The 25,561-nt window shown below is 47.1% G+C and overlaps 1 protein-coding gene across 1 annotated transcript in view; it reads right to left on the bottom strand.

Annotated features, from left to right (window-relative positions):
• Nucleotides 1-4,820: 4,820 nt before the first annotated feature.
• LOC138265349 (heat shock protein beta-7-like) overlaps nt 4,821-25,561 on the bottom strand; it is a 41,419-nt gene continuing 20,678 nt past the window's right edge. Inside the window, exons 2-3 of the mRNA XM_069212986.1 lie at nt 6,385-6,533; nt 4,821-5,149 (exon numbers count right to left, since the gene is read on the bottom strand). Of these exons, the coding sequence (XP_069069087.1) occupies nt 4,976-5,149; nt 6,385-6,533 (323 nt within the window). The 3' untranslated portion in view covers nt 4,821-4,975. The remainder of the gene's footprint in view (nt 5,150-6,384; nt 6,534-25,561) is intronic.

Here is a 25,561-nt window from a genome sequence, read left to right as displayed (position 1 = left end):
AACCACCCTGCCTCCACCTATCCCCCGCGGATGGCTCACACCACTCTGGATACAGCCTTCATCCAGGTACGCTAGGGATTGGCTGTGCCCTCAACTCAATCCTCATTGACGAATCCCCATTGGGCATGACCTATGGCCTGTACAATAACCATTGGCCTCAGAGTTTGGTCTAGGATAAGACTCTTCTAAATTTTTAAATGTCTTTTTGATACCACCATAGCGGTTTGGAACCACAGTACCACAGTCATGGACCTCGCTAGGTACTTTGAGTCCACCCAGTGGAACCTTGACTCTTAGGAGCAAAAGTACTTTTTAAAATAATTTTGACCTAAAGGAGGGTCCCTCCGGGAACCCTCACCATATTGGCCTTCAGAGGAGAGGTAGGTGGTCAGGGTCTGTTCACCCTGCAACCTTATGTGCCCCTTTTTAATTTTTTCAGGACTCAGGAAGCAGGTTTCTGAGTCCCTTAAAGGCAACTACATAATTTTCTCTAATAGTGTGGCCAGTCAATCAAATCATTTTGGTCCTGACTTTTCTTCTCCCGATACACGGTAGTGAAATGACCAACAGGAGTAAAAGTGACTAGGTAAGACAAAGGGGATCTTGGCCAGCTTCAGCATCAACCGACTAAGAAGAGGAGTGTGTCTGGCACAAGATTGAACTGAGAAGCAGGAAGCCATCTTAGTTGTAATGGCCTTTTTCAGTAGAACTGAAAGAACTCGTGGGTGGCCCATCCCAGAAAGTTGCTTATGTGCCTATCCAGAGGGAAGCAGGCTTGGCAGTTCGGACGAAACTATTGCGTATGTGATATAGCCAAGCCCAGCGCAGACTATCTAAAAATAAAATGGAGTGGAATGCAGCCCAGAGTGATTAGCTGTGACTGAGATTAATTCAGACTTTTTTTTGCTGTCTTCATTTAAAGGAACATACAGGATGGGGCGGACACATTAGGAGACACAATCAGGCCAGGTCTTTGACAAATGTGTGACTGCAAGATCGCAAGACTCATTCCGCACCCTATGGAACATCTCTAAGCCCATTTTAAGAGAATGGGAAACAAGCAACATCTTTGAAGATACATGAGTGAATGTACTTAAAGTAATATCATTGCAGAGAAAAGAAAGGCATTGTCCCTTTACTGGATAAAGGGATCTGGTCTCATTAGGTCCTGATGAAAGCCAAGCAACCCAACTGGGCATCGATGGCTGAAACATGTAGACAGCCGATTAGAGATACGACGGATTAGTAGTGCATCCCTCACGCATCTTTTAGTTTGTAACCGTAAGCCTATCCAGTAGACCTCAAAGTTGTTCAACTCGGTATAGGAGGTAATTTTAACAATCTCTTTACAGATCCCACCTACTATAACAAACAGAAACTCTTCTTCCAGGGGGAGGTGTTTCCTACCTAGACTACCCTATGTCCTGGTAGTGAGCCCTTTGCTGAAGCTATCCACTAGGGCACACTGGTGATGATTATATATATATATATATATATATACCACTGGCTGGAACTAGTGGGTGAGGGTCTCCTAAACATTATACCAGTGAGACTCTGGAATTGGAGTGATGAAATTTCACTCTCTTTTGATTCACTTGACATTACATATAGAAGCTGAGTGAACCCAATTTGGTCCTACCCCCCCCTTTTGATTTTTGAGTTTGCTTAAAGGATGACATCCCTTTCCAGGAAAGGTGCACATGTCCTGCAGCCACTGACTGGCAACATATACAAAGAAAATGCAAAGCTACATGGATTACCCAGACGTCTTGCAGGCCCTGCACCACTCTGATATTAGGGATCCATAACAAACAATAATGAGCTGTGAATGTTCATAGATTGTCTCTCTTTAAACAAGAAGACGATATTACAATGTCTTAAGTATATGGTTCTCTCAGTCATTACTTAAATCGGTCTCTGCACTAGATCTGTAGAGGCTTTTGTTAAACTTCCATAGATGAAGAGGAAGAGAAGGCAATGTTCTGCTACCCGTTGAGTTTGTACCAGTTCAAGCGGAGGTCCCAAGGCCTCTCGGGAGCCTCTGCAACTTCATAAAAGCTCACGACAATGCAGTGGGAGACTGGAACCACTTTGATAGCTTAGCATGACATTATTGTCTTTTGAAGGAACATTGGCTGCAGTAAACATCATTCTGAAAGAGCAGGTCCTCAATTTGTCCATTGACAGGTCAGCTCGGTTGCTTCCCGGTCAGGCACTCCAGTCACATTGTCTTAGAGAGAGGGTTAGAAGTAGACCTAACAGAGGTTTTGGAACACACACCTGGCCACAACCAACAATCAGAAGTTTCTGTGGTCCAGAAGGATGCACCATAATCGTCTTTTTTGTCTGAGCATGACTAAGTCAGCTCACCAGGCTGCTGTGGATTGAGAGTGGTTGTAGCAGCAGATCATACAGTCAGGACGGGTCGTTTTACACATCGCCTGCCAGACAGAGTTACCTAGTGGACCTCATGGGTTTTATAAGGTCTGAAAATGCCCTGCAATTAGGTCCCTCACTCTATCAATACACGAGTGATGCGAGTATATGTAGCTATTGTATGTGCAATAGGATGTGTGTGGCATGTGTGTATGATGCATGTGGCTGTGACCACTCTGGAATCCATTTTGATTCTCTCTGTTGGAGTGGTACAGAAGATGGAGATTGGACAGAGTACAGGCAGGATTGTGAACTGCAGGACTTCTTTAAAGCATTCCTTGTGTCACTATATTGGAGCAGACTCTAGAGAGTGGGTAGGACACGGGGCACCTTTTAATGTAGGGAATATTCCTCTCCTTTACTGCTCGATTGTTTATTTTTTATTTTTTAAAAGAGGTATCCTCAACTGGTATTTTGACAGAATATCGTAAACACAAACATCGTGGGACACAATATTATATCAAAAATACGGAGGACAAAATTAATGTGATGGTTAGTTTCTATAGGTAAGTAAACTTTTACTATATGTAACTCCACATATATGTACCTTGACAATATATATTTCTTCACTGTATGTAGATGTGGAGTTAGGAACAGTATATCTTTACTTACCTACTAGCACTTACCTTCTTGATATTTTGTCCTCAATATTTTTGACGCAATATTCTGTCCACACGATTTCTGTGTTTCCGATATTCTGTCGGTGATCCTCTCAACCAGTATTTGAGGAGGGGAAGTATCTACTTCTTCTGTGTCCTTGTTTGCGTGTCCTGAAAAGGAGCTCCCAGCTCCACACTCCCTTCTGGCAGATGCTGTACATGTATGATATGACTCAACTAGTCTAGGGTGAATAGGGAAAAGGTAAGAAGTATCTGAAATGGCCCTAGAGCCAGACCTATGAAATACATGAGCTCAGTCTGCAACTTGGTGTGAGTATGGAGAAGAAACCACCAGTCATTTTGCCGAAATTTCTCATTAACTACAATCTCAGGCAGTATTGGAGCCAGAGAAACTTTTCTGTGCTCCTGGGTTGGGTTTGCAGACTGCCAACTCCCTTTTTCCTAGTTTAGCAACAGGAACCCACAATGTCTGATCCCTGCCAGTAGAAGAGCTTATCTTGAGTCTGTTTGAGGGTAGAAGCTGACTGGAAACTATGGAGGGGCGTTGGAGTTTCCCTTGCATATGGTAGAGGAGGAGCTGGGGCAGGAGGAACAGAACACAGCCCTCTGTACCCGAGCAAAGAATACGGCTGGGCCGTGAAGTGAGCTCTTGAAACCCTTGTGTCCTGGCAGCATCCCCAGAATATGAAGCGTCTGTGATGTTTAGTGTTCCTCAAATTGTATTCTGTGGTTTCCCTCAAGGAGAACAGTGCTGGAGTCTAATTGGCACCTGAGAAATGTGTTTGCATTTCAGTGGGTGTGCCAGAAGAAGCCAAATAACCTAGAGAAGATTGGTACTACATCAAGACATGCATACCACAGCTGATGGTTACACTGACCTCTGTGGAACTCAGGATGTGCTGTTCACTTTCCTTGGGTGAGGGTATGTGTTTGTGCCAGAGGAAGAACTCCAGGACAATAGCCACCCTCATCAGAGCCAGCAGGTTGCAGCATCCCTCTTTGTGCCACCCGCCTCCTCGGCTGGAAGCAGGCATCTGAATGCAAGACTCTTAGTAGAGTCTCCCATACGACTTGTGATTCTAGGACAAACAAGTGGTACATACCCCAGGAAACAAAGTCACAGACAGGAATTGTGTGACAATTATGAGTGACATGCTGGGTAGCAGGCATGGTGGTTAATAGGAGTGTAAGGTGGACATTCGCATTTCTGCAACACATGGGCTGAGATTTTGTGCCTAGTGTAGATCTGGGATGCATGAAATATACAACTTTGAGATCTAGGTACAAAGTGCATCTGCAATTACTAGTGTGTGACGAACACAGGAGTAGATGAGTATGGATGTTGAATGTGCATAATTAGTAAATTGAAAAAAATGACCAAATGTTCCTGAACCTATTTTTCAAAAAAAGGGTCTGTCTTATCATTGGCAGACTACCCCCTGAGTCTCTTTCACTGTACAAAGGAAGAGAATAATCTCAAATTATAACGTGTTCCTGGTCAATGATCAGCAAGATGTGAGAACTGTCTTTGATAGGTGTCTACTGAACAAGGAAAAGTGTTCGCCTATAGCTTGGGGTCATTCTGGCCTTTCAGTTTTGCACTCTGCATTGGCTCTCAAGCTGCCCTAGAAAGGACCTCCCACAGAGTTGGTCCAAGAAGACAGACACCACATTTATGGTTGTGTTACCTGTGCCAATAAGCTGGGTTCTTCCACCAAATCCAGTGATGAGTAAAGTTAGAAGATTCACAAGTAGACTGGGGCATATATTACAAGTTGATGTTTAATTGAGATTTATAGGTGCATTTGAGATGACAACAATCTTCACAGTGATTTATAAATATCAGTAGATCTGCTCTGTCCTCTAGTTGTGAGCACAATTATCATGTGGTGAGAAGGCATCACTTAATTTCAACTTGTTCAAAGTTTGACCTCGCTGCGGTATAACGGCTCAGTCAGCAGGGGGTTGCGCTTAGCGCTGATCACCAGCATGCCATTATCTGCCAGAGAGCAGCTCACAGACATATGATCCATGTCTTCTGGGAGTTGGCACTTGTGGGTGAAGGTGTTGGTGATGGTACCATCATCGGCCATCTGAAGTAGAAAACAAAATAACCAGAATTAGCTTCATTCAGCATTTTGGCAGGCAGTAGCTTGCTACATCTCAAGGGCATTCATGATCATTCTCAAGCATGTAGGTCTTCGGTCATAGCCCAGCAATGCCAACCCAACGAATGAGCAGGCGGACCATGAAAGTCCCCCATCTATAGACCTGTGCCACTAATCCCACGACACATGCCTCTAGATTGGGAGCCAGTTTAGCAAATGCAGAGGCTCTGAGTGCTTAATGCTTGGAGTCGATACAAAAAATCCTTGGACTTGATGTCAGAATTCCAACAGTTTGTATTTGAAGAGATAACAAAGGAATCCATAAGGTTTTATGGTTTCTATATTTAGGGAGGTGGCAAGAGCAAATCAAATATTGATGGTGAAGGTGTAACCATGACAGTCCCTATCTGTGGAGATGACATAGCACATTATAAAACTTTGGAATGGGAAATACTGCAGGATTGGAGAAAGTGCCATTATTCTAGAGACTACAACTCCAAGCAAGCATCCCTAAGTACATGTTAAAGCTATGATGGGCAGGTCGTGGAAATGTCCAGCATAGATGCATAGAGCATCGTGGGTCATGAGCCTGAGGCATCCCCAAATACTCTTGAGTCCAATTCTGAATTTTTGGTGTCAGCATGCTCAGGCTCCTAATCTAAGGCTTTGTCTATCTATGTTCACACCTTAGTCAGATAAATGTGTTGCCCTCAACCCAAAATTTCCAAAGTGTCTTTATGCATGGAAACTCCCATGGTGTGTCCCATCATAGGATTGCTTTAGTAACTCTTTTTGCAGTGACTATAACAAGCTAGATGACAGCCTCAGAATGCACTTTACCCAAGTATCTGAGAAGCGCACAACATATGAGACCTGGATTACATCACACATGTTTTACATTTCTATGTAGACATTGATGACAGATAGGAACTGCCAGGCCAACCGGTCACCCAGTAAGAAGTCTGCACAACACTGTAGATTATTGTGGCTCCAACTCTACTGAGTCTCCAGCTCAAGGTGTCCAATGACAGATGGCACTCTTTGTCTACCCATGTCATGCCTTTAGTCCTTCCCTTCCTTTATCTTCTTTCCTCCACACATGCACTGGTGATTTCCAGAATTGGATTCCCTCAAACGTTTCTCATCATTCTCAACCCACAACATTCTTCTAGGTGACCGCTCCTTCAGCTGTTTGCTTCCTATCCCCACCGTTCTCTCACCTTTTCTGCCTGGATGACGATGTTGAAGTTATACGTCAACACCACAATGTCTTGAGGTTCGAACGGGCTCACGTCAGCAGTGACCTGATAGGTATCACCCACAGTGGTGACTTTTCCAAGGCCAGAGGGGCACGCGGACACTGGTGGATCTACAAGGGGGAAAGAGAAGGAGAGTGGAGCGATACGGATGAAGATAAGCAAAGCCGGTTAAGGACTGAAAGATGGACAACATTGATCGGAACTCCAAACGGATGAGAAGAAGACAATGGCAACAAGAGTGTAAAAAATGTAGTGCAATAGAGGAGTATAATGGAAATTAGTGTTTCCAGTCGGTGAGGAATGAGGACGTGTGAGGAACAGACATGGAGTAGGAGGAAAAGAGAAGACATTCAACCTGTTAGAGTTCATCGATATTTCAGCATGTTTAACTGTGAGACTATTGCCTAGGCTGCTCATTACCCTCCAACTTTATGTCCAGTGCATGTACGATACTGTTCACTGTATCTCAACCAAGAGAGCGATTCCCACCAACCCTCCACACAACCTATGCGTTCAACTTTTATGTGATTCAGCTTCACTGGAGAACCAATGTGTTCCCTGCTGATCTCCACGTTGCAACCCAGAAAATTGAGTTCCAAGGCATCTGTGGTTTCCGTAATCTACAAGGTATGACTGACCTCACCTTTCTCCAGCCAGAACGTGTCTAGCAATCCATAGTTAGTTCAACCATCTTATTGCAAGTACTGTCTACTTTTTATTCTGGTTCATGAAAGCGTATCCAGGAGCCTCAGTCGTCCTCTAGAAGAAGGTTACTTCGCTTCTAGGAAACTCAGTCAGTCAGAGTGGGAGGATATTGCGGTCATACGAGTCAATGCATGAGGAAAGGTAAAAATATTCACTAAGGTTCGACTCCACCACAGTGCCACTGAGTGGCCAAGCAGTCTGAGCTGACCCTCTACCACTTACAGGTGTTTGTATGCAGCAGGGCACTTCCCACCTTCTTGCTGTTTTTATTTACCGCTCCAACTAAGATCATAAAATAAAAAGAATAAAAGCTCCTGAAACATTTTGCAGGTGCATGCATGAGTGGTGCACCCACATACAAAATGACATGTCATAAGCAAATTATTAAATTTTCTTTAGCCAAGCTGCACAGCCTCACTAAAAACATTGGCAAAGCCAACAGGTCCCAGAGGCGAGAATTGCCAATGCTTGTTCCCTTTTTTGCTGTGGCATGAGCTCTGTCCAACAGCTAAAGCGGCCTCTAGCCATGTCTGAGAAAAGCTGCTTCTGCAATACGTGTAGACATAAGTTATAGAAGAAAAGCGTCATATTGCAGGTAGGTGTTTATGCCAACTCTGATAAATAAGGTACTTGTCTAATGTAGCTGCTTTTTGGCTCAGTGATTTTACTGCCTCGCTCCCCTGACACTTTAGAGTAAAAGCAAGGCTGCTTTTAGTTATATGGCAGTAGAGGCATGCTGCCAGCATATGAGCACCAGTAATGCTTTGTGATTAATGCACTCATAAGCAAGATCTGCTTGCCTCTGGTATTACCTCAGCCAGATCTGGGCGTCTCTAGATGTGTGTTCTTGACACTTGCCATTTATCAGCAGAGAGTAGTCTTTTATGTTTGGGGGGTTTGGTGTGCTGCTTGCAGGTGTCGCTGTCATGGCTGGGTGGGATGTCAATGTGCCGCCCTCAGATCAGTCAAATATTTTTAGAGCGCGCTACTCACCTATCGGGTCTCAAGGCGCTGAGGGGTAGGTCCTCCGAGTTCAGTCGACGAGCCAGATCTTGAGGTCCTCCCTGAATTGAGGTAGCAATGGCGACTGTCTGAGGTGGAGAGGTAAGGTGTTCCAACCTTTTGCTGCCAGGTAGGTGAACGTTCTTCCTCCAGCCGAGGACTTATTTATGCGGGGTACATTGGCAAGTGACTGCTGGGAGGAGCAGAGCGATCTGGAAGGGGAGTACCAGGAGATGTGGTGGTTGAGGTAGGTGGGTATGATGTTGTGGAGTGCTCTGTAGGCATGTGCGAGGAGTTCAAAGTTGAGCCTCTTCTCAACAGTGAACCACTGGATGTTTTCAGGTGTTCTGTGATGTGTATCTCTGTGGGGGATGTTCAGGACCAGTCTGGGGACAGCGTTCGGAAGCTGTTGCAGCTTGCTCAGGTTCTTCTTGGAGGTTCCATCATAGAGGGCATTGTCGTAGTCAAATCTGCTCGTGATTAGGGCGTGAGTCATGTTTTTTCGGCAGTCGGTTGGTATTCATCTTAAAATCTTCTGTAGGAGTCAGAGGGTGTGGAAGCAGGTGGATGCGACGGAGTTGACCTGTCTGGTCATGGTGAGCATTGAGTCGAGGATGATGCTGAGGTTTCATGCGTGGTCTGTGGGGGGCCTGCCGAGTGTTGAAGGCCACCAGGAGTTATCCCAGGCTGAGGAGGAAGATCCCAGGATGAGGATAGGATTTCAGTCTTGTCAGAGTTCAGCTTAAGGCAGCTCCCCTTCATCCAGGTGGCGACTGCTTCCATCCCGTGCCTGAAATCCTTCTTGGCTGTTGAGGAGTTCTCGGTCAAGGAGATAATCAGCTGGGTGTCATCAGCCTAGGATACAATGTTCATACCGTAGTTCCTGACGATGGGGGCTTAGGGGGTCATGTAGATGTTGAACAGCATGGGACTCAACGATGATCCTTAGGGTACTCCACAGCTGATGTCTGTAGGATCTGACCGGTGTGCGGGGAGCCTGCCTTTCTGTGTTCTGCCTGTCAGGAAGGAGTGTATCCACTGAAGGGCCTTGCCACGTATGCCTGCTGCGTGGAGGTCGGTGCATAGGGTGCGGTGGGATACTGTATCGAAGATGGCTGAAAGACCTAGTAGGAAGAGGGCTGCTGTTTGGCTGCGGTTGCGGAGGGATGTCATCTGTGGTGGCAAGCAGGGCGGTTTCGGTGCTGTGGTTAGTTATGAATCCTAATTGTAATATGCCCAGGATGTTGTTTTCCTCAATGTGTTGGCGTAGCTGAATGTTGATTGCTTTCTCTGCGACCATAGCTGGGAAGGGCAGCAGCGAGGTGGAGCTGTAGTTCTTGAGATCTGCTGGGTCAGCAGTGGGTTTCTTCAGAAGTGGGCGGATCTTGGCTTGCTTCCAGTCCTCCGGGAAGGTTGCTGACTCTAGGGAGCTGTTAATGGTCTTGCATAATTTGGGTGCGATTGAGCCGCCGACCTTGTTGAAGATGTAGTGGGGGCAGGGGGCAGGAGGCAGTAGGGGCTCCAGAATGGATGCTGCTCATGATGGAGTGAGTCTCGTCATCAAGAAGTGGGGTCCAGGTGTGCAGGGGTCGTGGGGTTCAGTAGACCCTGGTAGAGGTGTTAATGGTGAGTTCAGAGAGTCTTGGTGCCCGAAGCTGTTGTAGATGTCTTTGATTTTCCAATGGAAGAAGATGGCTAGACTGTCACAGAGATCGTGAGATGGACTCATATTGATGGTCTCAGGTTGTGGTTTGGGGAATTCTTTGACATTGAACAGTTCTTTAGTGTTGTGTGTGGTGGTGTTGATGCCTTCCTGCAGGGCAGTTTTCCTGGTGGATCTCATGAGGCCATGCTGGTACCTTGTGGCGGATTTGAAGGTTGCGAGGTTTTCCAGGGATTTGCTGTTCCTCCACTTCTTCTCCAGCCTCCTGCAGGTGTGCTTTGATTCCTGGAATATGGGGGTGAACCAGCTGGCTTTCTTGGATGAGTGTTTCCCTGTTGTCATTCGCAGACGAGTTAGGGCGTCGGTGCAGCCAGTGATCCAAGTTGCATGCTGAGGTGTTGGCATCTGTTGTGTCACAGGAGCTGCGAGTTGCTGAGGGTGCAGACTAGTTGCTTCTCTGTAGTCTGGTTCCATTTCCTGTAGGAGGGGGGCGTTGTGTAAGTGTGCGCTGTAGGTGTGGAGATGGAGAAGTGGATGCAGTAGTTGTCGGTTCAGTGAAGCGGTGTTGAGTCATCAATGATGACGTTGCTACTGGCAGAGAAGATGGGATCGAGAGTGTGTCTGGTGGTGCGTTGCTGGGGTGACCTGTTGCTTGAGCCCGATTGTGTCCAGGTTCTCGAGCAGAGATGAGGTGTTGTGGTCACTGAGATTGTTGAAGTGGAAGTTGAGATCTCCAAGGAGTATGTAGTTGCTGGAGGTGAGTGCATGGGGGCTATGATGTCGATGATGGAGTCGCTCAAAGCTGGGCGTGGTCCAGATGGTCTGTAGATGATGGTGCAACAGGTGTTGGTCTTCGGGGTGGTGTGCACTTGGAAGTAGAGGGGGAGAATTCCTGTGTGTTGATCGTTAGTTGGTGGGTGGTCTTTTGGGGGAAGGCTATGCCACCTCCTGATCTGGATGGACCGTCCTTGCAGAGCAGGTTATAGTCACTGGGGATGGCGATGATGATGTCCTGTCTGGAAGTTGTGTTAGTCCATGTCTCAGTGAGCAAAGCAATGTCCAGGCAGGTGGTGTCTATCAGGTCCCAAATTTCCATGGCGTGCTTGTGCAAGGAGCGGACATGGAGGAGGATGCACATAAAGGGTTCTCGAGGCAGCTCTGGCACTGTGAGGTCTGGCGTTTGGCGTGCAGAGAAAGTGAGGTGGCAGTGGTGGCAGGAGAAGGGTCTATGGGTGTCCTTTAGGGAAGCAAGGTGGCAGGTGTTCCGATATCCAGGGTTCAGTGTGTGAAGGGTCCCGGCATCATATCGGTGGATGGTGCAAGATGCAGGGTGTGTGACACTGGATGCAGACTAGTCGCGGATGGGTGTAGACAGGCTTGCCTTTGGCGTGCCTTCATCACAGCCACCCTAAAGAAGGGATAGGGGGTGGGATCGGTCAGCTGGGAGCTAGGAGGGCAGGAAAGTGCTATGAGGGTGGGGGGCGGGGCCATGGGGGCTGTAGCGGCAGGGATCAAGGAAGCACGGGAAGCACAATAACAGCAAATGCAGTAAAGAGTGAAAAGAGAGAAAAGGGCAAAAGTACAGAATAGGACGGAAAGAGAATAAGGCTGACAGACCTGACACAGATGGCCGCTGGCCACCAGGGATGAGATGCAGGCAGGTGTCTGTGGGTGTAGGTGGGCCTCGAACACAGAGCCGGCAAGCAGCAGTGGCCATGCAGGAGGGAGCGATGGATGCTGGCAAAAAAGGTCAGTGAAGTCACCCTTGCAACCCTTCTACGTGACACAGAGTTCACTATATATCACTCTGGTCCAGTCCAGTCCAGCCAGAGGGATGAGGACCTCCCTAGGCCTGTACCTAACATGCAAATATGTTTGAAAATGTGGATGTATTTTGAGTTATCTCAGAGCAAAGACATATTTTGCTTCAGTTTTTATCTTCTTTGAGTGCACAACAAATGCACTACTCCTTTCCAATGCTATTATTCCCTCCACGATTACCTCTCCTCTGCATCACTATGTCTGTCTGTTTTGTTTAAATAGGCACCTCAAGGTCCCAGAAGATTTCCATCACCTCCAGACTCCCAGAGGGCCCCACACAGCCTCATGTCATCTTCAACCTCTACATGGGCCCTCTTGGGACTCTACTCACATGATAACAGCATCAAAATTCATAAATATGCCTCAAATACACAAATCTACCTTAAGGCTTCTCTGCTTCAGACATTTAACTCCTCAAACACTGCCTTCACTCATCCAGACCTGAATGTCCAGCACCTACCTAGAGCTAAACCCAACCAAGATAGAAGTCCTATTATTTGCCAAGAACAGCAAGTGAAAAATAGTACAAACTTGGCTCAATGACTCGTCCGAACCTCACATTTCACCAAATGTTAAGTCATTTGGATTCACCTTGTACACCGACCTTACCCAGAAGGAACACCCTCACCCCCCCAAAACAAATAAGCATTAGGAAAGCCATATCAGCTATGCCAGTGGTTGTTAGCCGTGCTGCACAGTATCCATGATGCTCATATCATCTCCACCCTTACTGAACTCGTAGACGCACCTTGCCGGCCAGCACTATCATCAAAACCAGCTGCGCCATTTACAAATCAATCACCACAGCACCCCTGCCGCTTGCAAACACGCTCACCATCTCTGGTGGTTCTTGGCACACCACAACCACGTCCCCATCGGACTGGAGGCTAAGTATGAAAAGTAAAAAAAAACAAGGCACCAGGCCTTTCCCATCTATCTATCCAAGATCGGGAAAAACAACCTGTTCATTCAGGACCACCTCAACACTGCTCTACTCTAGGAAGTTTTGAAGACTCCCCACTTTCAAGAACACTACATCACAATCCATTAACAGCCCATAAACCAGCTACCCCTCCTAACCCTGTCCAGCTCTCCACTGCTTTTCTGGCTAGATTTGCACTATACAAATACCACGTCATACACGTACATTTGTTGTGCGTCTCTCCTTCAGCTCTCTTTAGCCGCCTTCTCTTCCATGCACCTCCCCTCTCTACACTTTTCCGCTCCCACCTTCACCTCTTCACTGTACTGCTGTCCTCACCTAAGCCTTGGCCAGCTCCCATGTCCCCTTCCCGTGATACACCTGAATGACTCACACCTTTCCAGGCTGGAACATTCCCCTGGAAGATCCAAAGAATTTCAGTGCCCCTGGAGGAGTTTGAGACATGCACACCTCTTGCTAATGTGCCATAGACCTCATCGGTAGCCAGGGCTTTAAGTGGAACACAAAAAGTGGAGGATCCTTGAAAAGGGTGGGGCCTATATGACTAAGGGCGTGCCTTAACATGTACACTAAAACTCTGCTTACCCATCCTTTTGTATAGAATCACAACTTCAACTGGCATACATGACCTTGCTATGTGTGCTTTGCAGAGAGACCAAGGCTTGGGTGACCAGGTGTTCTGAACATCTTTTTACCCCTGACTGGCACTGAGTTAGACTAGCAATGCCTTCAGCCACAACTCAGTGGGCCCGTTTTAAACACCCGAATGTCACTCAATTTAAATTATGCACTAGTCAAGAGTAATATGCTGCCTGACCAAAAAAAAACACATAACAGATCATCTTGGAAAAGACAAATACTCATAGGGAATGCAGGATTAATTAAAGCATGTGATATATAAGCAGGAATGACATGTTTTACGCCCTTGTTCAAAAATCAATCAGTGTCTTTGCATGAATAGTTAAAGGCATGAATAAAGGGCTCAAAAGAGACCCGTTTCACTGTCCATTTTAAATTACTACTGGTCTGAGACCCAGAGGGACCCAGGCCACTTAAATCCTGGTTGGTAGCCTTCCTCGAAATTCCAGAGTAGAAACTCATCAACAGCTCAGTCAAAGTGGCCTCGGTCCTGATTAGTAGACGTCCAAGCCAGAGACTCAAAAAACAACTTAGTCAGTGCCTTTCTGACTCATTTCTGACTATTAGGCCATACTACCCCCTTACTGAATCCCACACAGACCCCTGGCAATGAAGGTCTGTGCAGAGTGGATTTACAATCTTTCAATTCTTTCAATATATAATAATCATAATGTATAACACTTAACAGTTTACAATGTGGACTGATGAAACACATTATGGACAAACAGAGGCGGTTCCTCCGCTATGGCGGAGGAGCATCACCCCCCGCACTAGAAGCATTATCCTTTATTATCTTTTGGTTGTGAAAGGGGTGGGCCATGTGAAATGACTGGGATGCGGGGAGTGCACTGTTCACTCCCCTCAGTGCGCATGTGTGATTGGCCGGCCGTCTCGGGCCAGCCAAACACACATGTGCACTATGCTCTCTCCAGGCTGGCACTGTGTTGCCAGGCTGGAGAGAGCAGGCACAGCCTCCAGTCTGCCTGGGAGTGCCCTGGCTGGGTGCTCCTAGCCAATCCTAACGCTGCTTTGAGCAGCGTAAGGATTGGCTACAGGGCAGGCTGGGAGCCTGGTCCTGTCTGCAGTGACGAGGGAAAGAGCTGCGGCGCAACGGCGGCGGAACAGGTATGTTTTTATTTTTATTTTTTTATTAAATGCCCCCCTGCGTTCCCCACCTGCCCCACCCTTTCAGAGCACTGTGATTGTTGACAAATGATGGTTATGGTGGCCGTAACTTCAAGCAGCTCTCTGCTCCTGTCTGTTGATCTCACTACCAGGAGGAATGTGCCTAGCATCTGAATGTCTCCCTCCAGACAGTTTTCCAAGATTCCTGATTTAATTCACCATCACCAGCGCAAAATGTTCCTTTTACTGAGATATCGTTTTCACCACCTTCTGAGCCACTTTTTTACTTTAATCCCAGTCACATTTTAGGTTGAGCATAGCAGCGCTGCTTTTCTGACATGTTGTTCTCTATTTGGCCTTTTAACCACGCCAACCTCACGCCCATCACAATCACTCGTTCATGGGCTTGCCCTTCAAAAATCCTTTATTATCATTGGTAAATGCTTTACGTTTCTCCCTCCATGGGGCTGTTTGGTTAACGCCTTGGACATCGACCCTGTTACATGGATAATTGCACTTTTGCCGATACGTTTGACTGTGAGCGAACTTCTTTTTCCTTTTGTGTGTCTCCACGCTCATTCTCATGGCGGCCGTGGCGCTTTGAATCAGTTTGCTTATGTGAAACTGTTTTACTTTTCTTTTTCAATTTCTGTGGCAAGAAACGTCCAGTTAGGAGTTTACAACACTAATAGCTCTAACTTGAACAAATGCAAGACCCACTGCATTCATTGCACGTGCATGTTCAATTTGGAAGGGAGAGTACCTGCACTTTTCAGCACTCCTACAGTACATTTATTGGAAGAGTACCAGCACTTCTCAGGAGCAAACAGGCACTCTAAATAGTGAGTACCTGCACTTTTCTATTTCCATTTCAAGCACTGTATGCAGCGCCCCCCAAATGTATTTTTTGAAACATTATCTACTAAAAAAAAAAAATCACAAATTGTGTTCAGACCAGGAAAACTGTAAAACATATTAAGCAGTCGCACGATGTCGAGAGCTTGCATGCAGGAAGAAGAGCACGTGCGCACTCTGATTGGCAGAGTCAAACGAATCAGTTCTCGGCGCTATGAAAAAGTGGGAGGGATTAAGTGGGACGCAAAATATGTTCCATAGCATCAAACATAGCAGTTGAGCTAGAGCCCTAAAACTGTCCTCCGTCCAAGGACTGCTACATAACCACATTGCCTGAGTGGACGGCCCACCACATTTGTGCGTAAAAAGATGCCAGTCTTTTGCAACTATTGCTGTTTTATATTCTTGGTAGTAGTTGGATTTCTGGGAAAGGGCACCCCTGGCCCGTCGTATACATTTAACCCTTTATTCACTTCTAGGTTTGACGCAGAGGCCATCCATACAATGGTAAACTATATTCTTTTGTCAGAAATCTTCCAAAACATTTCCCAGGATGAGCGTTTGTGTACATAGTTTTCATGCACATCCATATGGCCATGTTTCATCCAAAACAAGACGTATTGATGCGGGTAATTTAATGGATTATTGATGCGCTTTATTGTTAAAGTGCTGCACTTCTACTCAGAACACGCCAGAGTGATTTGACTCATGTTTGCCACCGTAAAGGTGTGGGGAGTCGGGAGGAGTAGAGGATTCTGGGAATGCATGCACACACACACACACACACAAAAACACCCCCCCTAGCTCTAACAACCCCATACTGCTGTAGTGTCCTTCCCAGGCCTCCCTGCCCCATCTAACAACCCCATACTGCTGGAGGGTCCTTCCCAGGCCTCCCTGCCCCATCAAACAACCCCATACTGCTGTAGGGTCCTTCCCAGACCTCCCTGCCCCGTCTAACAACCCCATGCTGCTGGAGGGTCCTTCGCAGGCCTCCCTGCCTCATCTAACAACCCCATACTGCTGTACGGTCCTTCCCAGACCTCCCTGCCCCGTCTAACAACCCCATGCTGCTGGAGGGTCCTTCGCAGGCCTCCCTGCCTCATCTAACAACCCCATACTGCTGTACGGTCCTTCCCAGACCTCGCTGCCCCATCTAACAACCCCATACTGCTGGAGGGTCCTTCGCAGGCCTCCCTGCCCCATCTGACAACCCCATACTGCTGGAGGGTCCTTCGCAGGCCTCCCTGCCCCATCTAACAACCCCATACTGCTGGAGGGTCCTTCGCAGGCCTCCCTGCCCCATCTAACAACCCCATGCTGCTGGAGGGTCCTTCGCAGGCCTCCCTGCCTCATCTAACAACCCCATACTGCTGTACGGTCCTTCGCAGGCCTCCCTGCCCCATCTAACAACCCCATACTGCTGGAGGGTCCTTCGCAGGCCTCCCTGCCCCATCTAACAACCCCATGCTGCTGGAGGGTCCTTCGCAGGCCTCCCTGCCTCATCTAACAACCCCATACTGCTGTACGGTCCTTCGCAGGCCTCTCTGCCCCATCTAACAACCCCATACTGCTGGAGGGTCCTTCACAGGCCTCCCTGCCCCATCTAACAACCCCATGCTGCTGGAGGGTCCTTCGCAGGCCTCCCTGCCCCATCTAACAACCCCATGCTGCTGGAGGGTCCTTCGCAGGCCTCCCTGTCTCATCTAACAACCCCATACTGCTGTACGGTCCTTCGCAGGCCTCCCTGCCCCATCTAACAACCCCATGCTGCTGGAGGGTCCTTCACAGGCCTCCCTGCCCCATCTAACAACCCCATACTGCTGTAGGGTCCTTCCCAGACCTCCCTGCCCCGTCTAACAACCCCATGCTGCTGGAGGGTCCTTCGCAGGCCTCCCTGCCTCATCTAACAACCCCATACTGCTGTACGGTCCTTCGCAGGCCTCCCTGTCTCATCTAACAACCCCATACTGCTGTACGGTCCTTCGCAGGCCTCCCTGCCCCATCTAACAACCCCATGCTGCTGGAGGGTCCTTCCCAGGCCTCCCTGCCCCATCAAACAACCCCATACTGCTGTAGGGTCCTTCCCAGACCTCCCTGCCCCGTCTAACAACCCCATGCTGCTGGAGGGTCCTTCGCAGGCCTCCCTGCCTCATCTAACAACCCCATACTGCTGTACGGTCCTTCCCAGACCTCCCTGCCCCGTCTAACAACCCCATGCTGCTGGAGGGTCCTTCGCAGGCCTCCCTGCCTCATCTAACAACCCCATACTGCTGTACGGTCCTTCCCAGACCTCGCTGCCCCATCTAACAACCCCATACTGCTGGAGGGTCCTTCCCAGACCTCCCTGCCCCGTCTAACAACCCCATGCTGCTGGAGGGTCCTTCGCAGGCCTCCCTGCCTCATCTAACAACCCCATATTGCTGTACGGTCCTTCCCAGACCTCCCTGCCCCATCTGACAACCCCATACTGCTGGAGGGTCCTTCGCAGGCCTCCCTGCCCCATCTAACAACCCCATACTGCTGGAGGGTCCTTCGCAGGCCTCCCTGCCCCATCTAACAACCCCATGCTGCTGGAGGGTCCTTCGCAGGCCTCCCTGCCTCATCTAACAACCCCATACTGCTGTACGGTCCTTCGCAGGCCTCCCTGCCCCATCTAACAACCCCATACTGCTGGAGGGTCCTTCGCAGGCCTCCCTGCCCCATCTAACAACCCCATGCTGCTGGAGGGTCCTTCGCAGGCCTCCCTGCCTCATCTAACAACCCCATACTGCTGTACGGTCCTTCGCAGGCCTCTCTGCCCCATCTAACAACCCCATACTGCTGGAGGGTCCTTCACAGGCCTCCCTGCCCCATCTAACAACCCCATGCTGCTGGAGGGTCCTTCGCAGGCCTCCCTGCCCCATCTAACAACCCCATGCTGCTGGAGGGTCCTTCGCAGGCCTCCCTGTCTCATCTAACAACCCCATACTGCTGTACGGTCCTTCGCAGGCCTCCCTGCCCCATCTAACAACCCCATGCTGCTGGAGGGTCCTTCACAGGCCTCCCTGCCCCATCTAACAACCCCATGCTGCTGGAGGGTCCTTCGCAGGCCTCCCTGCCCCATCTAACAACCCCATGCTGCTGGAGGGTCCTTCGCAGGCCTCCCTGTCTCATCTAACAACCCCATACTGCTGTACGGTCCTTCGCAGGCCTCCCTGCCCCATCTAACAATCCCATACTGCTGTAGAGTCCTTCCCAGACCTCCCTGCCCCGTCTAACAACCCCATGCTGCTGGAGGGTCCTTCACAGGCCTCCCTGCCCCGTCTAACAACCCCATGCTGCTCGAGGGTCCTTCACACGACATGCTATATGAGAAACGGGAGGGTGTCAGAGATTGTTTGCAGCAACATCAGTGACCTGCTGCTGTGTTACAATATCAAAAACACACGTCACTGCGCCTGATCTCCTAATATTAGGTGTAAACTTATTTAGAAGTTGGGCCAGTCTGCCTGTGCACTGTCAGTGACCTGCCCAAAAGGGCATAAAAGAGCCGAAATTAGATCATAAATTCAAATCTGTTCCAAAAAGGGACCCCAAAATACCTTTGGCCTGGGGCCCCAAAAGCCTTAAGGGCCCCAAAATACCCTTGGTCAGGGCCCCCAAATCCTTAAGGGCCCCCAAAATAAGTTTGGCCCGGGCCCCCAAAATCCTTAAAATGTGGCTGGCTGGAATCCTGGCCACATTACTCTCCTCTCTGCCTCTCATGTCACTCCTTCTCGGTCTCCCTACCCCCACCTCGCTGCAATTAGCCGAGGAGGGCTGAGGAACGCGGAACGGCAGGGGCCCTGTACGGCCTCCACCCCCCGGGGAAATGCCCGGTGGGGTCAGTGGCCAGTCCGGCCGCCTGCATCTCCTAACGTCGCCTCTTGTTGTCTCGGCGCACTCCGCCCTCCTCTTTGATGAGCGTGTTTAATCGTAAATCCCAGCAACAAGTCACATCATCCCCAGGGCTCATTTACATTTCTGAAAGATATGCAGAAATAATTAATCTAATTAGTTTTCCGACCGGCTGTAATTTGCCTGCACAGATGCCACGGAATCCTCTCGTTAGGTGTGGGAGGTGTCTGTCCTCCAGCCTCTCCATCCCATAAGTCTGTCGGTGGCCCTTGTGGTGGGGGCCTCCAGTGAGCCGCAGGCCCTTAACGCCCACCCGCTCACAATTTGAGGGGTGTAGCGCAGGGTGTTCCCTCCCTCCTGGGACCCTCCCATTCACCCTAATGACTGTTGGTGAAATATAGGTGTCTCAGGGGTCCCTCATCACATTCTGTGGGGGGATGGGGTGGTTATCATTATGCGCTACGCCGCCGCCCCTTCCCCCATCCGTTCCTCTCGCCTCTCTTAATGCTTCTTTTTCTAGTCCTTACAGTGCCTCCTATCTCTTTCTTCACAATGTTTACAACATTGGATTATTCTAGCCGGTTTCTTCTGGGTCACCTCACCATCTCGTCGACAGGCGGCTCACACTGCAAAAACTCAGGGGCTCAATTTTCCTTCAACACAAGGAGATGATCTTTCCTGTTTTCATGGCTGCCCTATTTGCACGACATCCCCATCAGTCATATCTTTATTTAATGTTTTGACCTTGAGGCCAGTGCCCAGACTACAAGCTTTATCCTCATAAACCACTAATGCTGTTCCTGTCAGACACCAGATTGACTGTTTGCTACGTCATGTCTGGTTACAGGATGCTTGCTAGATACATTTTGCTACACCATGTCTTCTTGCAAGCTGGTTAAACCATGCTTGCTCGATACATTTTGCTAAATCATGCATTCTTTGCTGGTTGGTTACAGGATGCTTGCTAGATACATTTTGCTACATCGTGCAGTCTTGCTTGTTTGGTTACAGGATGCTTGCTAGATACATTTTGCTACATCATGCATTCTTTGCTTGTTGGTTACAGGATGCTTGCTAGATACATTTTGCTACATCATGCAGTCTTGCTTGTTGGTTACAGGATACTTGCTAGATACATTTTGCTACATCAAGTCTGGCTGCTACATCATGTCTTCTTACGTGCTGGTTACGCCATGCTTGCTTGATACATTTTGCTACATCATGCATTTTTTGCTTGTTGGTTACATGATGCTTGCTAGATATATTTTGCTACATCATGCATTTTTTGCTTGTTGGTTACAGGATGCGTGCTCAATACATTTTGCTACATCAAGCATTTTTTGCTTGTTGGTTACAGGATGCTTGCTAGATACATTTTGCTACATCATGCATTCTTTGCTTGTTGGTTACAGGATACTTGCTAGATACATTTTGCTACATCATGCAGTCTTGCTTGTTGGTTACAGGATACTTGCTAGATACATTTTGCTACATCAAGTCTGGCTGCTACATCTGGTCTTCTTGCGTGCTGCTTACACCATGCTTGCTCGATACATTTTGCTACATCATGCATTCTTTGCTTGTTGGTTACAGGATGCTTGCTAGTTACATTTTCCTACATCATGCATTCTTGCTTGCTGGTTACAGGATTCTTGCTAGATACATTTTGCTACATCATGCATTCTTGCTTGCTGGTTACAGGATGCTTGCTAGATACATTTTGCTACATCATGCATTCTTGCTTGCTGGTTACAGGATGCTTGCTAGATACATTTTGCTACATCATGCATTCTTGTTTGTTGGTTACAGGATGCTTGCTAGATACATTTTGCTACATCATGCATTCTTTGCTTGTTGGTTAAAGGATGCTTGCTAGATAAATTTTACTACATCAAGTCTGGCTGCTACATCATGTCTTCTTGTGTGCTGGTTACACCATGCTTGCTCGATACATTTTGCTACATCATGCATTCTTTGCTTGTTGGTAACAGGATGCTTGCTAGATACATTTTGCTACATCATGCATTCTTGCTTGTTGGTTACAGGATGCTTGCTAGATACATTTTGCTACATCATGCATTCTTTGCTTGTTGGTTAAAGGATGCTTGCTAGATACATTTTACTACATCAAGTCTAGCTGCTACATCATGTCTTCTTGCGTGCTGGTTACACCATGCTACATTTTGCTACATCATGCATTCTTTGCTTGTTGGTTACAGGATGCTTGCTAGATACATTTTGCTACATCATGCATTCTTGCTTATTAGTTACAGGATGCTTTCTAGATACATTTTACTACATCATGCATTCTTGCTTGTTGGTTACAGGATACTTGCTAGATACATTTTGCTACATCAAGTCTGGCTGCTACATCATGTCTTCTTGCTTGCTCGCTACACCACGCTTGCTAGATACATTTTGCTACATCAAGTCTGTCAGGTACATCACGCCTTCTTGCGTGCTGGTTACACCATGCTTGCTAGATACATTTTGCTACATCATGCATTCTGGCTTTCTGGTTACAGGATGCTTGCTACATCCATTTTGCTACATCAATTTTGCCTGCTACATCATGCCTTCTTTGCTGGTTACCCATTGCTTATAAGATACATTTTGCTACATCAAGTCTGTCTATTACATCATGCCTTCTAGTTTACTGGTTACACCATGCATGCTAGGTACGTTTTGCCAGTGCTTAATTTGAGCCAGTGGTTTCTGGTGGTGGCCACCGGCACTTATTGTTGGGGACCAGCACTTATTGTTCAGCAGCGTACATTTACCTATAGCAAGAGAGGGAAAACAATCAGATAGGAGAGACAAAGGAAGAGACAGACAACAATATATAGGAGTCACAATAAATCAATACTATACTGTAAATGTATTCATAAGGTGCTTACAACTCCTGATGAAGCATTGAAGCACTTTTTAGGCAAGTAGCATGCTACTCCAGAGCTCAAGGTTAGTAGTTAATAGGTTAGTATAATGTGTACACAATAAAAATCCCACTCCAATTTATAAAACTAGACACAAATAAAAATAAAAAAACAACATCAAAATGACAAAAATTCAATAAAGGTAACCAGAGATAAAAAAATTTCAAAGATTTAAGGCACAAATTACCAAGAAGAAGAAAACTGTCAATCAGTACAGTCACTGTTCCCCAGTGCAGAGGGACCTAGGCTGATTTCAGCTGAATTCAATGAAGTGCTTGTCGGATACCATAAGCAGTTAACCCCAGTCAAAGGTTTTCCCTTTTGACTTAGTCCCCGAAATGGATGCTGAAATCCTCCAGCGGGGCAAGGTTGCATGCTGCATTTACCAAAATCCTCCGGATAGCCGCTGGATGAGATCTATTTGTTTTGGTGGGAAAAGCTCAGAGCGAGAGAAATTAAAATTTTGCAGCAGATTAAGTAAGTCCTCACAAATGGCAGATGCTTTTCATGGCTTTGTCCAGGCTAGATTTCTACCTTGGGACTTAGGGGCATATTTATGATGTTTTTGTGTCACCCTTGCACCACGCAAGAGGGCACAAGGGCGATACTAAATCTAAATTGGATTTATCAAGCCACACAAGGCCACCTTGCGTTGCGTTGTATGGCTTGATAAATCCAGAGTAACTCAACGCAGCGCAAATCACTGCGTTGTGTTACTCTGCCCTGGGAAGGAGTTTCATGGGTGGAGCTCAGGTGTTGCCACGCATCCATCCATCGATTTTGGTCGACACCCAGATGTACCATCACTGGTAGTCCAGGAAATGCGTCAAAAACCTACACCTCCCTAGGTGAGGCTCAACAAGGAGAAATATGTTTATTTGTCCTCGTTTCTTCCTCTTTCTATGTGCTGCAAGAATTAGGAAAATTACTGTCAGGATTGTTTTTGTGCAGGGAGGTGTCCCTTCTTGTCCAAATCAATCCTGCCTATAACGCTGCCACCCCTGCACCGGTATTAATACTCAGTTTACATGTGTAAAATAGCATGTTAAGACGTTCAAGCCCATATTTATACTTTTTTAGTGCTGCATTTGCATCATTTTGTTATGCAAAAGCCGCGCAAACTTGCAAAATACAATTGTATTTTGTAAGTTTGCGCCATTTTATCGTCAAAAAGTGGCACAAATGCGGCGCTAAAAAAGTATAAATATGGGCCTCTATTTGTGCTCAAACTAAGAGTTTGAATATAAACATACTTTTGGGTTGCGACCATTATCTGCTCCACCTATGCCTTGCCTTTTAATATCCATGGACTAACAGAGACATCAAAACATCAAAGTTGTTTTCACTGTAATACTCATTGACTATTTGACAAAGATGAAGCATTTCATTGCAGTTAATTAGTTGCCTTTCTTTAAAGAGGTAATACAAATCTCTGAACAGTATAGTATTTGTTTACATGGAATACTGTATGTTTAATATAACTGATAGGGGTTATCAGTTTACCTCTACATTCTGAACCGTACTGCGTAAAGAACTATACATGGAAGTTCTCTTTACTACTTGTAATTCTTAGAAAGGCAGACAGACAGAATGATTGAATTAACACGATGAACAGTACTTAAAATATCAAACTTTATTCCAAGAAGAGGATTGGAATAAAATGGCTGTAACCGTCGCAACCAGGATTTAAGGTACATTTCTCAGTGAGACTAACTTGGTCCCTGAACCGGGCCCGTGCTCCATTGTAGTTGACCTGAACTTGTGAATTTTTCCCGGTCTGGCACAACTGGATAACTAACCACAGTTGGTGCTTTGTGCTTTTAAGCACTAACTTTACCTAAGCCTTTAAAACTGCAAATCTCCAGTTCTAATGAATGGTGTTTTGGGTCATTTTGGTGTTAAATAATTAATTAACATTTTCTCAATTTTTTGTGGGGGATTCTTCTTGTGCTGTGTTTTTACCTTATTACTGCTTGAGTGCTGCATAAACGCTTTACACATTGCCTCTAAGTTAAGCCTGACTGATTTTGTGCCAAGCTATCAAAGGGTTGAGCACAGGTTAATATGGGGTTTGCTTGTGACTTCAACTTGAAAAGAGGTGTTGATTGCTGCATAATTAGGGTTTCACTCCCCTCAACCAGCAGCCCAATTTCCTACTCTCAGTGGTTTTCATTCTTACAAAAATAAACCCTGCTTTCTCCACCCATAGTCACTGAGATTCTTTGGAATAGACAAACCTCTGTTGCCTCCTATATCAGCAAGGTGCGTAACAGGAGACTTAACTATGGCCCTCAAATCAAGTTAGGGGGCTATGCTGCCACAAGGCTGTGATGCCAGAAGGTCTTCTTCTTTCCACCTTGCATCGACTCAACCCTCCTTATTTCACGTTAATTAAAGAAATTACAACATCTGATCTAGGCTGCTCTCCCTCCTTTGTGTGTTAGGGTAATAATGTGATTCTAGCTCCGATTCAGAACCCCCTCCAAACGTTAATGTGCCCAGTCACTCACAGAATGGTTAGCTCATTTTTTACAGTTTGGATTGTTCAGTTCTTACCATCCATGGTGGAATAGTTCTTTCAGGCAGCCGTCCTGATTTGTCTTAGCACGCCTGCTCTTTCCCACTTCTGGGAGGAATTGTGCAAACCGACAACTCCTTCTGGGGTCTCTTTGTTGGCTGTCATTCTCTGCTCAGCAGACACATCTTCAGAGATTCTGCTTTTGCATGTCTCAGATGGTTGCTGGTGATGGTCAAACAGGCAGGGATGGCAATCTCCTACTGCATGGAACAGGTGGGCCATGTGTGGGCCGTATCTCTTTGATCAATATGGCCATGAACAGGCCAATTTCCTTGCTGAAAAGTTACCACAGACCAGCCAATCTCCTTCCAATGGTGAGGCCATGTACAGGCCAATCTCCTCTGCATCACGGCCATGCACAGGTGGATCTATTATGAGACATACCAGCGCACAGGTTGATTTCGGTTTCAGACCATGGCACCTACCGGGCTTTGATGATGTCCAGTTGACTCATCAAAGTTTCTGCCAAAAACCTCCTTGGAGAGACTATAAACCTACAGCAGCAGGTTCTGTTGCTCACTCTCATCTTCTTCTGGAGGTCACTCTAGCACCCAGGATAGGCTACGCCTCGCTCCTTCTGGGCAATCACTCCTCTTCGAGGGCCAGGCAGGCTCCTTCCATCTCCCAGCATCTAGGTAGTTCAGGTCAAGTATGCAGCCCTTCAGCAAGGAATCCGACTCAAGTGATGTTCCCTCACATCTGGGAAGTTGTCTGACAGGCAGTCACCAGCTCTGCTTGCACAGCACTGCGTAGAGTTCCCTCGCTTGGCCATAGTGGACTTGGAACTGGAACAACAATTGGCATAATGAGGTCCTACTTCTATACAGTAAAAGCATACAAGAGATGTTTCTCCATTGTCCTCAACTTCAGGGTTTAGGGTGGTTCTCCCTTTAACTCCCATTTGCAGGCTGTTCTCCAGACGAGCCTTGTGCCATCTTGGAATTCCCTTAGAATATTGTCCTCTTCAATTGCTTGCGTTAAAGCAAAGAGGACGT

This window comes from Pleurodeles waltl, chromosome 11, assembly GCF_031143425.1.
Source record: "Pleurodeles waltl isolate 20211129_DDA chromosome 11, aPleWal1.hap1.20221129, whole genome shotgun sequence".
NCBI lineage: Eukaryota > Metazoa > Chordata > Amphibia > Caudata > Salamandridae > Pleurodeles > Pleurodeles waltl.
This window is presented reverse-complemented; position numbering and strand designations above follow the sequence as displayed.